General features: G+C 42.5%; 1 protein-coding gene across 1 annotated transcript in view; it reads right to left on the bottom strand.

The window, feature by feature from the left end:
- Positions 1–1,035: 1,035 nt before the first annotated feature.
- The window catches only part of ASS1 (argininosuccinate synthase 1), a 159,979-nt gene continuing 146,645 nt past the window's right edge, over positions 1,036–14,369 (bottom strand). The window contains exons 14-16 of the mRNA XM_040324650.1: positions 12,277–12,433; positions 4,984–5,049; positions 1,036–1,373 (exon numbers count right to left, since the gene is read on the bottom strand). Of these exons, the coding sequence (XP_040180584.1) occupies positions 1,322–1,373; positions 4,984–5,049; positions 12,277–12,433 (275 nt within the window). The 3' untranslated portion in view covers positions 1,036–1,321. The remainder of the gene's footprint in view (positions 1,374–4,983; positions 5,050–12,276; positions 12,434–14,369) is intronic.

Genomic DNA, 14,369 nt, shown 5'->3' with positions numbered 1-14,369 from the left:
TGAAATGAATCTGCAGATAAGAAAGGCAAGACGCCATATCTGCATGTTTGTTCTGAGCCAGCGTAGCACAAAGTATCACAATTATTGGATCCGCATGACAGTCAATTACTCAGCATTGTCAGGTCAGTAATGGTGGCCTCCTAATCTCTCAGTGCCGTTTTGTATTAAAACGATAACTAAACCGTAGAAAAAAAAAAAAGGAATATATTGCAGTTTACTAGTCCCTAGATGTAGTGGCTGAATTTGTTTTCACATTTCAGGCTAAGCAAAGTGAGGTCACAGTACACACCCTGACAATGCTTCCACCTGCCTTTGTCTGCAGAAGGATGGAGTCATCTTTGTTAAGGCATCCTCCAATTCAGCATCTACTTACTGGACCGAGATGCTGATTCAGAGATGATTGGATCATGTGAATAATGATGTCTGTGCAGTTTTTTTGCTGTATTTACATATATTTACCATAGATCAACGCCTGCTGCAGTCTCTCACCTTGTGATGTAATATTGTACCATTTCTCTTATGCCTTGTACACACGATCGGTTTTCCCAGCGGTAAAAATTCCATCGGGAAAACCGAGAACGGTAGCTTTTTCCCCCCTATACACGGCCGGGTTTCCCGTCAGGAAAACTGCCAAGACAGCTTTGGTCGGGAATCCCGGTCGTGTGTATGCTCCACCGCAGGTTTTCCCCATAGGGAAACTGCCAGCTTAAAAACCGCCGGGAATCCCGACGGGAAAAAGAGAACATGTTCTCATTTTTCCTGCCAGGATTCCCGGCGGTTTTCCTGTCGGAAAAACTGCGATGGAGCATACACATGGTCGGTTTTCCCAGCCAAAAGCTGTCATGGCAGTTTTCCCGACGCGTATGAGGCATTCAAATTTTTCTCATTCCCGTGTATAGAGATGGCCATAAGTATATATAAAATACAACGAAAATATGAAACAAGTAATAAATATAAAAAGGCACATAGAAATAATTTTTGTAGTAATAATTCAGATTAGGTTTGGAAAAAAAAAGCAACAAAACAAGATCACAATCAATGATAAAATTCACTCTTTTATTTGTTCTACTTGAATGATTTTCTTTAATATCTATGTATTAACAGCAAGTTTAACCCATTAAACTCTACCAATTCCTGTAATTGCCATTCCATCAGACTTGGCTAACCTGTGATTTAGCACACAAAAGATCTGTAACGATCACACAAACTAATCAATGAGCTAAGGAAAGCGTAGAGACAGGAATGGCGGATTAAAACGCTACAGAATGGAGTTGTTCCATCTCCGCTTTGTGTGTGTGTGTTTTTTTTTCTCACTCTGTTTTCATTTTGTCGGCGCTGTGACCTTCTTCTGTAAGCGGTTATATTCTTTTAACCTGTAAACCAAAGACAGAAAGAAAAGGGGAGGTGTAGGAAAAAAATTAGCAAAGGTCACCCTTATTCATGCAAATCAATGTCAGAGAGAGAAGAGGAGTCACAAGGTCAATTTTACTTGTTAATAAGTCAAGGAAGGGCTTATTAACGTGATGCATGTATTATGCTGCTTTCCCTCTTTCCTTCCTTCATAAATGCCTCGAAAGACAGGAGGATGACTGCAGACCACAGATGAATCAAAAAGCTTTGAATAAAGCCAATTAAAGCAGAAAAAAAGCCTTTTATGTTAATGCCGGGGAAGCTTGTAAGGTATTGTTAGAGGAAGCATTGAAAGAACAGGTACACAACACTGTCATCTCCTGTGCATTACAGCTAAAGTGATTAAAAAATCCACAATGTTGGCATGTTTAACTCTTAATGTGGCAGATTCAGAGCTAAAGGTGCCCAGAGATTGCTAGGGATGGTGAGACTTTATGAAAAGGTTGGTGTGCCAGGGGCTCAAGAAATTGGGTTATCCTAATTGCAACTGAGCTTAATAAGGAGGGGGTCAATAGAGTTTGGCAGCAATAGAATCTTTCTATCTTCCGATCTGGCCACTGGAAACCAAAACTTTGCTCCAGTGAAAAGTACCTGGAGCTGTTACTGTCCCACATTTTTGGGTGTGTTGAAAACATGTCAGTGGTTTCTCCTGAAAAACCTTACATCATGTGCCCTTCAGTGCCATAGAGGCCAGCGGGGGGGGGGGGGGGTGGAAGGTTTTTTGACACACAAGAGGTATTGGTGTTCGGAGTTCTTCAAGAAAGTGTTGGCTTACTAGCTGCCAGATTTCTAAATATTAAAGAAAAAACAAGGGAAGCCGTCCGCGCCAGGAGAACACAGTGATTATCGCTAGTGGCTATAGCAACCACTTGCGATAATCAGAAGTGAATCTGGCAGGCTGGTTGTATTTAAGTACATTGACCAACTTGGAGCATTCAGCCTGCCCATTAACGGTTCGGATCTCAGCTGGTCCCTGTTGAACCAGCCGAGATTCAAACCGTGTGCGGCTGGCCTAAAATACCTGGTAGCACCTCATACACAATCTTAGTCCTAGTTTATATTTTCCACAGGCAATAGAGGTTTACTTTAAGCTGTGAAGAAACCAGGCACAATATGCCATTGAAACTTCATAGATGTTGGATTATCTAGGGCAGGGATCCTCAAACTACGGCCCTCCAGCTGTTGCGGAACTACACATCCCATGAGGCATTGTAAAACTCTGACATTCACAGACATAACAAAGCATGATGGGAATTGTAGTTCCCGAACAACTGGAGGGCCGTAGTTTGAAGACCCATGATCTAGGGTTACAGGGTTACATTAACAGGTTAGGCCTCGTACACACGACTGTTTTCCTCGACAGAATCCATCAAGAAACTTGGTGGCAGAGCTTTTTTGCCGAGGAAAACGGTCGTGTGTATGTTTTTCATCGAGGAAACTGTCGAGGAACTTGACGAGAAAAAAAAGAGAACAAGTTCTCTTTTTCCTCGACTGGAGTCTCAATTTCCTCGTCGTGTTCCTTGTCGGGCTGGTTTTCGACGAGAAACACGTTCGTGTGTATGCTTAGAAACACGCGCATGCTCAGAATAAAGTATGAGACGGGAGCGCACCTTCGGTAAAAGTAGCGTTTGTAATGGAGATAGCACATTTATCACGCTGTAACAGTCTGAAAAGTGCAAATTGTCTCTGACCAAACTTTTACTTAACACGCAGTAACATGAGATTAGCAAAAGCAGCCCCAAGGGTTGTGCCAGTGGAATCGAACTTCCCCTTTATAGTGCCGTCGTATGTGTTGTACGTCACCGCGTTTGAGAAACGAGGAGATTTGGTCTTGACAGTGTGTACGCAAAGAAAGCTTGTCAAGTTTCTCCACAAGCCTGACAAGGAACTCGTCGAGGAAAATTATGTTTCATTTACGACGAGTTCCTCGGTCATGTGTACGAGGCCTTAAGTTTAAAGTCAAATTCAAGTCTATATCTAACTAAGCCTAAAATGGCACCCACTCCACTTTCTAACTGGTATTCTAACTACCCCATAGAAGAACAATGCTTTTACTTAGAGCTCTCAGGTCTGATCACGTGATCTCCCCATCGGCCGGATTCAGAGGAGAGATTGCCGACAATGGATGGAATGCCTGGGTGATGTCACCCATAGACTTACTATGGGACATTTGTTCTCGGTGCTCCCTCCTCTCCTGTGTAGCCACGGCTGGGAGCCGATCACATGACTGAATCAGAGCACTATGAGAATAGATAAGCATATACATCTTTCTTCTACATGGTAGTTAGAAGAGCAGTTAGATGGGGAGTGGGAGCCATTTTAGGCTTAGTTTTTATATAGACTGGAATTCCACTTTAAGGGTTGGGTTTCAGGTTAAAGCAAAGGAGATGGATGAGGCTGGGTGATAGAATTAGGTGAAGGGTTACTATTCATTTGTTAGGTGTTAAAGGGGTTGTAAAGTCAAAAGTTTTAATCTTAATCTTAATGCATTCTGTGCATTAGGATAAAAAGCTTTCTGTTTGCAGCAGCCACCCCCGCACCACCTTATACTTACCTGAGCCCCATCTCTGTCCAGCGATGTCCAGAGTGTCTCGGCCATCTGAGACTCCCCCTCCTGAATGGCTGAGACAGCAGCAGCATTTATTCCCGCTAGCCAATCAGGAGAGAGAGGGGGCAGAGCAGAGACGTGGCTCTGTGTTTGAATGGACAGAGGGAGCTGGGACTCGGCTTGTGTGCCCCCATAGCAAGCTGCTTGCTGTGGGGGCACTCGACAGGAGGGAGGGGCCAGGAGCACAGAAGAAGGATTCGAGAAGAGGAGGATCCAGGCTGCTCTGTGCAAATCCACTGCACAGAGCAGGTAAGTATAACATGTTTGTCATTTTTATAGAAAAATAAACTTTTTTTTACAATCACTTTAAGGGTTAATTTATCAGCATTTGAGGCCAAGTTAGATGTTAGGGGTTATTTATTAGGTAGTAGGTAAAATGGTAATATAAGGATAGCCTCTACAGTGATCTTTTATTCGATCAGCTGCATTCTCCCATCCACACAAGCGAGGTGGATGAAGGATTCCTACCCGCTGTGTTATTGAATTCTATAAGCGTGGACTCTCCCTCTGTCAGAAGACAATGACCAGCGCCACAGTGGATTGGCTGAAGGCACTGATTGAATTCAAGTTTTCCAACAGTCCCGTTTGATAGAATTTGATTTAGCAGGAAAGGCAATAGATGGATCAAAATTCAGCCAGTCTTTGTTGAACCGGATGAATTATTCCATCTACGGCCAGCTTGGAGGGAAAAACCTGTTCAGTGTTAACTTGGCCATACACATTACAATCTGACTGTACAATCTCCCTCTAGATTTACCAAAACCACACAACATGAGAGTGTAGCTAAACAATCAATTTGTACTCCGCAGGTGAGCCCTTGCACTAAATTGAAGGTGATAGTACAGTCTGGTTTTTATGTTTATGGTCAGATTTAAGGCAACATCTATGCTTGCTTTTAGGGCTGAAAACCCAGCGTACCATACTGCTGCAGGCATCAAAATAAAACGATAAGGAGAATACCATACCTCACAGCATTGATCTTGATGAATCCAGATGCATCAGATGGTTCATAATCTCCTTGCTTGTCCATGCTACATGGCAAGAGAATAGAAATATATAATTGAATATAATACCATTTTATATAATAAATAATATCATATGGGAAACATATCAATACTTTGATCACACTTACAAATTACTTTCGCTTACCATCTCAGTATCGATTGACATTTACTATTTTTACAGTTTTCTTTTCATTCAAATAAATAAAACTGTGGCTGTCACACTACACAATAAAATAGTACATTTGCTAGCAATTCAAAACCTCTCAACATATACCAAGCTGCAAGTACAGGTCAAAAAGTGAGTCAGTGGAGTTAGGAAACCTGGGAGAAGGGCTCCGCTGTGACACCTCCACCAGCATTACCTGTATATGGTCATTTGGTTTGCTGTCACATGACCAAACGCCCCTGAATCATCCACACAAACCTTTTTGATTTATATGAATTTAAAGTGGAGTTCCACCCAAAAGTGGAACTTCCGCTCATCTCATTCCTCCCCCCCTCCGGTGCCACAATTGGCACCTTTCGGGGGGATGGGGGACAGGAAACCTGTCTTTGACAGGTATCCTTTCCCACTTTCGGGAGTCCCTGTCGCTGAGCCATGTCGTCACCGCGGGGCTCCCCCCTCCTCTCCAGCCGCCGAGCCAATAGGAGAGAGGAACAGGACCTCGCGCATGAGCAGTAGGGTTCCCGGCGTGAATCCCAAAGGCTACACTGCCGGGGGTCCCGTACCCACAATGGCGGCGGAGCACCCGACAGCTGATGGAAACATCAGCTGCGGGTCCTGACATCGCTGGACTCCAGGACAGGCAAGTGTCCTATTATTAAAAGCCAGCAGCTGCAGTATGTGTAGCTTCTGGCTTTTAGCCCTGGTTCACACTGGTGCGTTTTGACATGCGATTTGGCATGTCAAAACGGTGGTATTTGCCATAAATTCCCAGGAATGGCACCGTCCTAATCGGTGCAACGCTGCATCTGCAGCGCTGCACCGATTTCAAAAAGTAGTTTCTGTACTACTTTTTGCGATTTCCACCCGCGATTTACATTGCACAGATGTCTCTAAAATCGCGGCTGAAATCAGGACTGCCAGCGGAAGTGAAATCGTGTGAGTTCAGCTGAACACGCACGGCTTCACTCCCGCAGCCCAGTGTGAGCCTGGGCTAAATGTTTTTTTTTGCCGGAACACCGCTTTAAGACCCCTTTCACACTGCAGCATTTTTCAGGCGCTTTGGCATTAAAAAAAGCACCTGTAAAGCGACTGAAAGAAGCCACATCTGCAATCCCAATGTGAAAGCCTGAGTGATTTCAGACCCCTCTCACACTGCCAGCGCCCGAAAAATGCTGGTAAAGCTCCGCTAAGACCCCTTTCACACTGGGGCGTTTTCCGGGCACTTTGGCGTTAAAAAAAGCGCCTCAATGGGAAGGAGCGCTTTAGGAGCGGTGTATTCAAGAAGAGGTGACAGGAGACATAACTTTCACTAATGGGAAAGGGTCAGATATATGCCCATTTACCTGATCCCGGGCCTGTGTAGAGAAGTTATATCCGCTGAATATAACAAGGTCCAAACCCAAAACACGGAAGACAGTGCCACAGGAAATACCATTCTATGCTATTGAAAGATTTAGTGGCATCAATTGACAATATAGCTCCGTTTCCTGTGTTAGTACAGTGGAACCTCGGATTGCGAGTTACGCGATTAACGAGTGTTTCGCAATACGAGCACTGTATTTAAAAAATCCTGACTCGGTTGTCTCGCAACACGAGCAGGATTCAAGCCAAAGCGGTGTGCAATACCGTGTTTCCAAAGTTCCACTGTAATTGGAATGGAACAACTTATGTTAATTGCTTTTGATCTATTTGAGCTAAACCCAGATTAATTTGGGTGGACCAATATGTGTCTGGTTTTTATTTCCGTCTGTGTCCCCCCCTGGGTAGATTCATCTCCATTTGTACTGGTAACCACTGTCAACAGGACAGAGAAAATCAAACATTTTAAAACTTTCACCAGAATAAGTAAGGGGAAATAATCCAATGGGAACACCCATTCTGGTAAAAGATTTCTTAATAGTTAATAAGATGGGGGGGGGGATTATTTCCCCCCATCTTGGCCAAAGTTCCTCACTTCCTGTTGTGTCAGGAAGTAAAGAGAAATCTCCCCAACATAAAAACAAACATCAAAAAGGACAGGGCAGGTTCTAACCATTCTCTATGCTATACAAAAATAAAAAATACATTGTATATACCGTGTTTCCCCGAAAATAAGACCGGGTCTTATATTAATTTTGGCTACAAAATTCACACTAGGGCTTATTTTCAGGGGATGTCTTATTTATTTACGGTATGTACAATAATCTACATTTATTCAAATACAGTCATGTCATCATGACGATCTTAGAGTGGTTGTAACCCCAAAAAGAAAAAAATATATCCTGATCCTTTAAAGCATGATAGCCAGCACAGTGACCCGCCGTAGCTCTTCTTCTCCACTCTGAGCACTGCAGAGGAAGGGACCGCTGACGTTGGAGAGGAGAAGATCTCCAGCCGGTCACGTGAGTGCCCAGCGGCACTGTAAGTAAGGTATTTTTCAAAATAAAGTTACAAAAAGGAGACACACTGCACATTATATAATCTTTTTACAAAACGGATTACATGTTTTTACGACGACTTTAACTAGGGTTTATTTTTGGGGTAGGGCTTATATTTCAGCCATCCCCAAAAATAACGCTAGGTCTTATTTTCGGGGTAGGGCTTATTTTTGGGTAAACAGGGTAGCGACTGTTTACGACTGAATCTTACAATTCTTGGCAGCGTGACTTTTTGTTGTTTAGCTCATTACTACCATTTTGTCTATGGCTTTCCTCAGGTTTTTTTTAGCCGCTATGCAGTCCTAGCATGTTTTCACCTGAGACCAGTGCTGGTCTTAAGCTGGCCATACAATTTTCTTTAGATTTACTCTTATCTACGTAGTACAGGGGGCCTGCCTGATTGGATTCAAATTGAAAGTGTTTAGGTTTAAAAAGTCATATAATACGGTTTTAGTAAATCTAAAAAAAAAAAATTGTACAAGGACATTATATAATGTTTGGCCAGCCTTATACTTGTAGAATTTGGTTCCTATGAGAAAGTAAAAAAATCCTCATCTCACCATTCAATGGTGCCTTCACAGGCTCAACAAATTTGGAACGACTTTTTGTTCAAGTACCATGTAAATACCTTGATTTTAGTAGAACAAGCTTCTTCTGTATTAACTTTGATAAATGCATGCGCATTTATTCATTCCAAGTAAGATTTGACAACAGTTTTCCAACTTTGTCTTTCAAATTATTTTTTGCTTTCTCAAGTCTAAATTATTTGTCAAATTGTCCCCTTTTACAAAGGTCAGCTTTAGTCAGTACCTTGCCTTATGGTAGGAACAGACCCGGTGTCCACTTTGTAGGGGCGTCAGATACACTTTTTACTGTCTTTTCTGTATCTACTCCTGACTTCCATGTTCCCTTTCCCCAGATCCGTCCTCGCTTGCTCCCTGCGTGTTCTTAATACCGAACTAACTATTACCGCTAGGCTGAAATACGGGGATTGTAAAACAAAACTGGTGCCTTGTGCTGCCAGCAGCGGCTACCCCTCCCAATATAAATTACCACCAGCCTTAAATTGTGGAAGGAGAAGAAAAAAAAAAATGACTGTAGAATGATTTTACCTCCCTTGACGTGAAACTAAAGTATGAAGGAAAGAGAGACAGAGAAGAAACCGGTGCCTTTTATTTTTGCTCATTGAAGTGACTGTGACCTGCTCTATAATTACGTTACTTTATACCCACTGTGCTAAGGCATTTCCACCCTGTGTTAGTTGCAGCAGCTTGCTTGCTCCCCCTGATTCCCGTTAGGCTGTCATTCAAAAGCTTTCAAAGCAGAAATGCAAAAGTCAAAAAGAAGAAAGGCAAATGGTTGGCGGCACGGTGAGTATAAAAGCCAGCTCTTTCTTGATCGTGCTCACTTTAGGATTTTTTTTTTCCCTTCTTTTGACTTTATTCATTGAATTTCCCCGAGAGAGAGAGTGAGAGAAAGAGTGACATAATGAGGGGGGTGGAGGTGGTTTGAGAAGCTGCCGATTTGGAAACGGATGGGAGGAGGTGGATGGAAGAAGAGGGGGCATCCAAGGTAGGTGGTAATGTGGGAGATAGTATAAGATCCCTCTTCCTTTCCTCTATCATTGATATAAATAATGCTGGTTGCGAAGAAGTAAAGCAGCTAAAAAGTGTATGCCTAGTGATGGAGTTGTGTAAAGAGTGATGATGTCATTACATAAACCATGAGGTCATCTACCGAGCCTGCAGCTTGAAGAAATCACACATCCTTTGACAATACATGATGTGAGCATTATGCCACTTGGCAATTTGGTCGGAATCAGCAGTACCCTAAAAATACAGTTACCCATTAACACGCTAGCATCAGCCCTAACATCTCCTCTAACCTAACCCAAGTCTCATTGCCCAACATTAACCCTAAGCTGGCCATACACCAGAATAAATTAATTCAAACATTTGTACGGGAAGTCTAAAAATCATTCATTGGAGCATTCGATTTTGCCATCATGGAGTCGACTAATTCCATTCAAAGGACCTTAAAATGTCTCTAAGACCTGCTACTTAAATTCCAGATGTATTAAACAGGTTCCTTTTGTGCCCAGAACATGTCCATTGCAATATGTATGATTTTTCCAGAAAATAAACCACATTCAGGGTTACAATTTCATTCATTCCAGAAAAATGTTCCATTCATTGAAGAAAAATGTTCCATTCTGCTCCTTTGAATTCTCTCATCACTACGGTCAAAAACGATTGCCAATTTGACCCACATAACCATTAGAAAACTGAACGAATATTCGGATTACAAAAATTCTACTAGCATATGGTCAGTTTATCGATCACATTGATAGTATTTAGGAGAGATGCAACTCAAGCACCATTGTGTGTAAAGCCAAAATTATGGCATCTGAGCTACTGCATCTGCTATGGCTCGCAATATTTTAAGTTAGACTTTTCCCCATAGCAAATTGCAGAGGGGCTGGCTGTTCTCCTATCCTATCTGGTGAAATGTACTCTTATTTCCTGTCCTGGTTATATGGTGTCATAGAAACAGCAATGCCGCGTACACACGATCGGAAATTCCAACAAGAAATGTTCTGATGTGAGCTTTTGGTCAGAAATTCCGACTGTGTGTACGCTCCATCGGACTATGCTGTCGTAATTTCCGCCAACAAAAGATTGAGAGCAGGTTCCCTATTTTTCCAACGGAAAAAGTTCCTATCGGAAAATCCGCTCGTCTGGTGCAATTCCGACGAGCAAAAAAACATGCATGCTCAGAATCAAGCAGAAGAGCCGAACTGCCTATTGAACTTCATTGATCTTGGCTCGTCGTACGTCTTGTATGTCACTGCGTTCTTAATGGTCGGAATTTCCGACAACATTTGTGTGACCGTGTGTATGTAACACAAGTTTGAGCCAAAATCCGTGGTTTTCTTGTCGGAATTTCCGATCGTGTGTAGGTGGCATAAGTGATGGAAATCTTTTTAAGAGGAGCTGAAAAACAAAAACATATGTTTCAAGTAGAATGGGAAAGGGTTAGAAGTTGGGTCGGGTTTTGAATGCTCTGCCTTGTGTCCCAACCCATTTCTTTTCCTGGTTTGACAGGGACAGAAAGTAAGGAGAGGTCCATGGGCATCAGTAAAACATAACTTGGCAGAACTCGGAGCACTTTCCTACTTGGTCTACAGAAAATGTTTTGGCTGGGACTGGACTTAAAACCACTGAGGCGATGGGCAGATGTGATGTATGGAGGACAGTCAAGATGGCTGTGGATGTGTTAGGGTCAGTTATTAAGGCCACAAATAGTGAAATTCTTAAGCTGGCCATACACTACTAGAATTGTGTTCCAAAATATTCTATTTGAGACTGTTCGCTTAACGTGCTAATGGTTATTGAAGTCAAATGAATGCAGAGTTAAGAAAATTCAAAGGAGCAGGATTGACATTTTTTTCACACATTTCTAACAGTGTATGTGGTTTTTGTTTGGGAAACTCCATTCATATCATAATGAAATGTTAAAAGCAATTGACATTTCTGATGTACTTTCGAACAATATTAACTGCTTGCCGACCAGCGCATGACTTTATACATTGACAGCATTGCACGGGCAGGCAGAAGGACGTATATATACACACGTCACCTTTGAGAAGCCGGCATTGTGGGTGCGCCGCCAGCGGGTGCCTGCCGGGAGCTCCGTGACTCCGACCGTGGGACCCGCGGACTCTATGTCCGCTGGCATACCCGCGATCGTGTCACGGTGAGGGAGAAGGGGGAAGTGCTTATGTAAACAAGCATTTCCCCAGTCTTCCTAGTGACAGGACATTTTCTCACAGAATATAAAGCATTCTCTGATTGAATGAGGTGTAGAGGCAGGGCGGAAATGTCACGGTGGTTACCTTGTCCAAGTTAGAGAACACTTTGCATTAATCGAGAAACCACAAAGTCTTCTCTGAATGGCCCGCGTGCCAAGCAGGCATCCTCCTGCATTCAATAAGCAGTATAGTAGCTGCTTGGCATGGGACACAATGGCGATCACTGTAGTGATGGTGCCTACCACAGAAAGTTTCAGCTTTCACGAGGTTCCCAAAAGGTATGGCACATACAGTCATGGCCGAAATTTTGGCACCCAGAAATTTTTCCATTGAACACCTGTGGAGAGATCTTAAAATTGCTGTTGGGAAAAGGCCCCCTTCCAATAATAGAGATCTGGAGCAGTTTTTAAAGGAAGAGTGGTTCAAAATTTAGGGTGAGAGGTGTAAGAAGCTTATTGATGGTTATAGGAAGCGACTGATTTCAGTTATTTTTTCCGAGTTAAGGGTGCCAAGAATTTTGACCAGCCCATTTTTGGAGTTTTGTGTGACATTATGTCCAATTAGCTTTTTTTCCTCCCTTTTTTTGTTTTGTTCCAATACACACAAAGGGAATAAACATGTGTATAGCAAAACATGTGTTACTACAATACTTTTCCTTTGAGAAATACTTGATTTTCTGGAAAAATTCCTGGGGTGCCAACAACTTCGGCCACAACTGTACATACTTACGTTGGTCCAAGCTCGATATATATAAAAAAAAATTGACATACCTAAAACGTCAAATTTAGAAAGCTAGCATATAATTCAGATTGCTACACCAATTGCATATGCTGGAAAACTGTTGAAAGTTCATCACTTACCTCACCAGCTCCTCATTATACAGCGATTGTGGCGACTCTCTGCCCAGTACATAAACTTGTCCCTTCAGGACAGACAAATGCACTTTCCCCTGCACCAGTTCCTGAGATTTGGTGATGCACGAGCGAACAAACTCACACTCGGGGCTGTACCAGAACCCTGCAAGTACAAAAACATTATATCATATGAAGAAATCCTATCGATTAATTACACATCTGAATCCAAAAAGTCACATTTCTTGTCAGTAAACATTTTGAATTGTCATGTCTTAACAAAATAGGTACAGCATACCGACACACTGGGAGGAAAAGCCTTTCTCTAGGGTCTTCTTCAAGGCAGACTTAAGCAAAATAAGGGGGTCTGGGAGAAGTTTGTGGCTAAAATTTGCAAGATTTTATCATTTAAAGCCAATCTTAGGGAAGGTGTAAATAAACATCATGTAATACATACAGTAAGTAGCTAATGTAAAACAGATTACATTCAATTTTTAGATACAGTAAATACAAGTCCTTGATTCTGATTTCCCTCATTTAAATTTACCCCGTAGGCTGAATAAGAGATATCACTTGATTGCCCCCATCCACGGTAAAGAGGTAGGTACCCATTGTTGTCAGGAAACCTAAATAGCGACAGCAGCTGATTGGCTACAGTACACAGAACATGGAAATGCAATTATTTTAGTAAATAAAAACTGCTAAATATCCTTTCTCATCAGCAGTATATAGCAGTCTGGTGACTTCTATCAGTGTCTGGCTAAGCACTGGTTACTTGTAGGAGGAGTTTTTGCATTCTCCTCGGACTATCCTATGAGGCTGCATGACCCCTGACCCTCTGTTTGGACAGTGCTGATCAGCCCTGTGCCGATCATATGCACCCTCCCAAAAAAAATAAAATATATATATATATATATAGTAATACACAGCAAATTGACCATGTGCAGAGTGCCTCCAAGGCTCTGTATTATCAGCAAATGGATTGGGAACAGTGGAAGCAGGGAGGACTAGACAAGAAAGGATTACACAGCCCTTTTACACAATGCAGGGGATTAACCCCTTAGGTTCCACAGTTAGTATAACAAGCATGCCTTACTGCACATACAGCCTGGTTTTACTGTTGTGAGTTTAGTAACATATTAAGTAAAGCAGGACTGAGAGAGAAAGTGTCACCAGTCTGAGTCAGTAAGGACTCCATTGCTTTACATAAGGCTGTTAGGCCTCTTTCAAACAGAGGGCAATAAAAATAGGCAGTTGAGCCCCGATTTTACCCACCTACTCTGTTCACGGTACAGCCAGAGGGGTCTGTTTACAGTGCAATGCTTTGGTTTGCAGCCATGGCAAATTTAACCTGGCATGTTGAGTAGACATCCATTCAAGTCAATAAGGCTGCTTGACTCACAGTTGCAGCAAATTGGTCCCATTAAAAAAAAAAGGTATTCTGGAGACGGCAGGATTGCCATCTAAATGCCTGACTGTGGCTGCTTAGCCACTCCCTGAAAAGTGATCCACCATGGATTGCTTGACAGAGAATTGGCAACGTAAATCTAGTCTTAAACTGGCCATACACTGATAGACAAAAATCTGATTCCTCCATCCACGCTATACAGTGCAGATGGATGAATTCCCCTGCTGAGCTATTGTATTTCCACCCTCCTACTTGGAGGAGGGTGGAACATCCTTTAAAGGATGTTGGGTGGGTCGGGGCCGATAGGGTCACCAACTAAGTGAATTTTATTCAGTTCATCAGGAACCTGCTAAAATTCGCTCAGTGTATAGTCATCTTTAGTCTGAACCAATGAACCTGATTGGATAAGGGAAGAGCACAGGGATGACCTCATTTGTGTGCGGTGACTATTTAATTTTCCGATTATAAGACCTGGACCAGGCTGTATTCCTTAAAATGTAGTGTAATCTGTAAGGAGGTCCAGGAGAATTTGGCAAATAAAACAGTGGATGTTTGGTATAATAGTGAGCTGACTGGACAAGATCCAAGAATACATCTCCACCTACGGTATGCCTACTTTAGCCCCCACCATTCAATTGGCCTTAGAAGCCCCCATTACACAAGACAAGATCAAATACACCATTCGGCAAGGTTC

The sequence above is a fragment of the Rana temporaria genome, chromosome 9 (genome assembly GCF_905171775.1).
Source record: "Rana temporaria chromosome 9, aRanTem1.1, whole genome shotgun sequence".
Classification (NCBI taxonomy): domain Eukaryota; kingdom Metazoa; phylum Chordata; class Amphibia; order Anura; family Ranidae; genus Rana; species Rana temporaria.
This window is presented reverse-complemented; position numbering and strand designations above follow the sequence as displayed.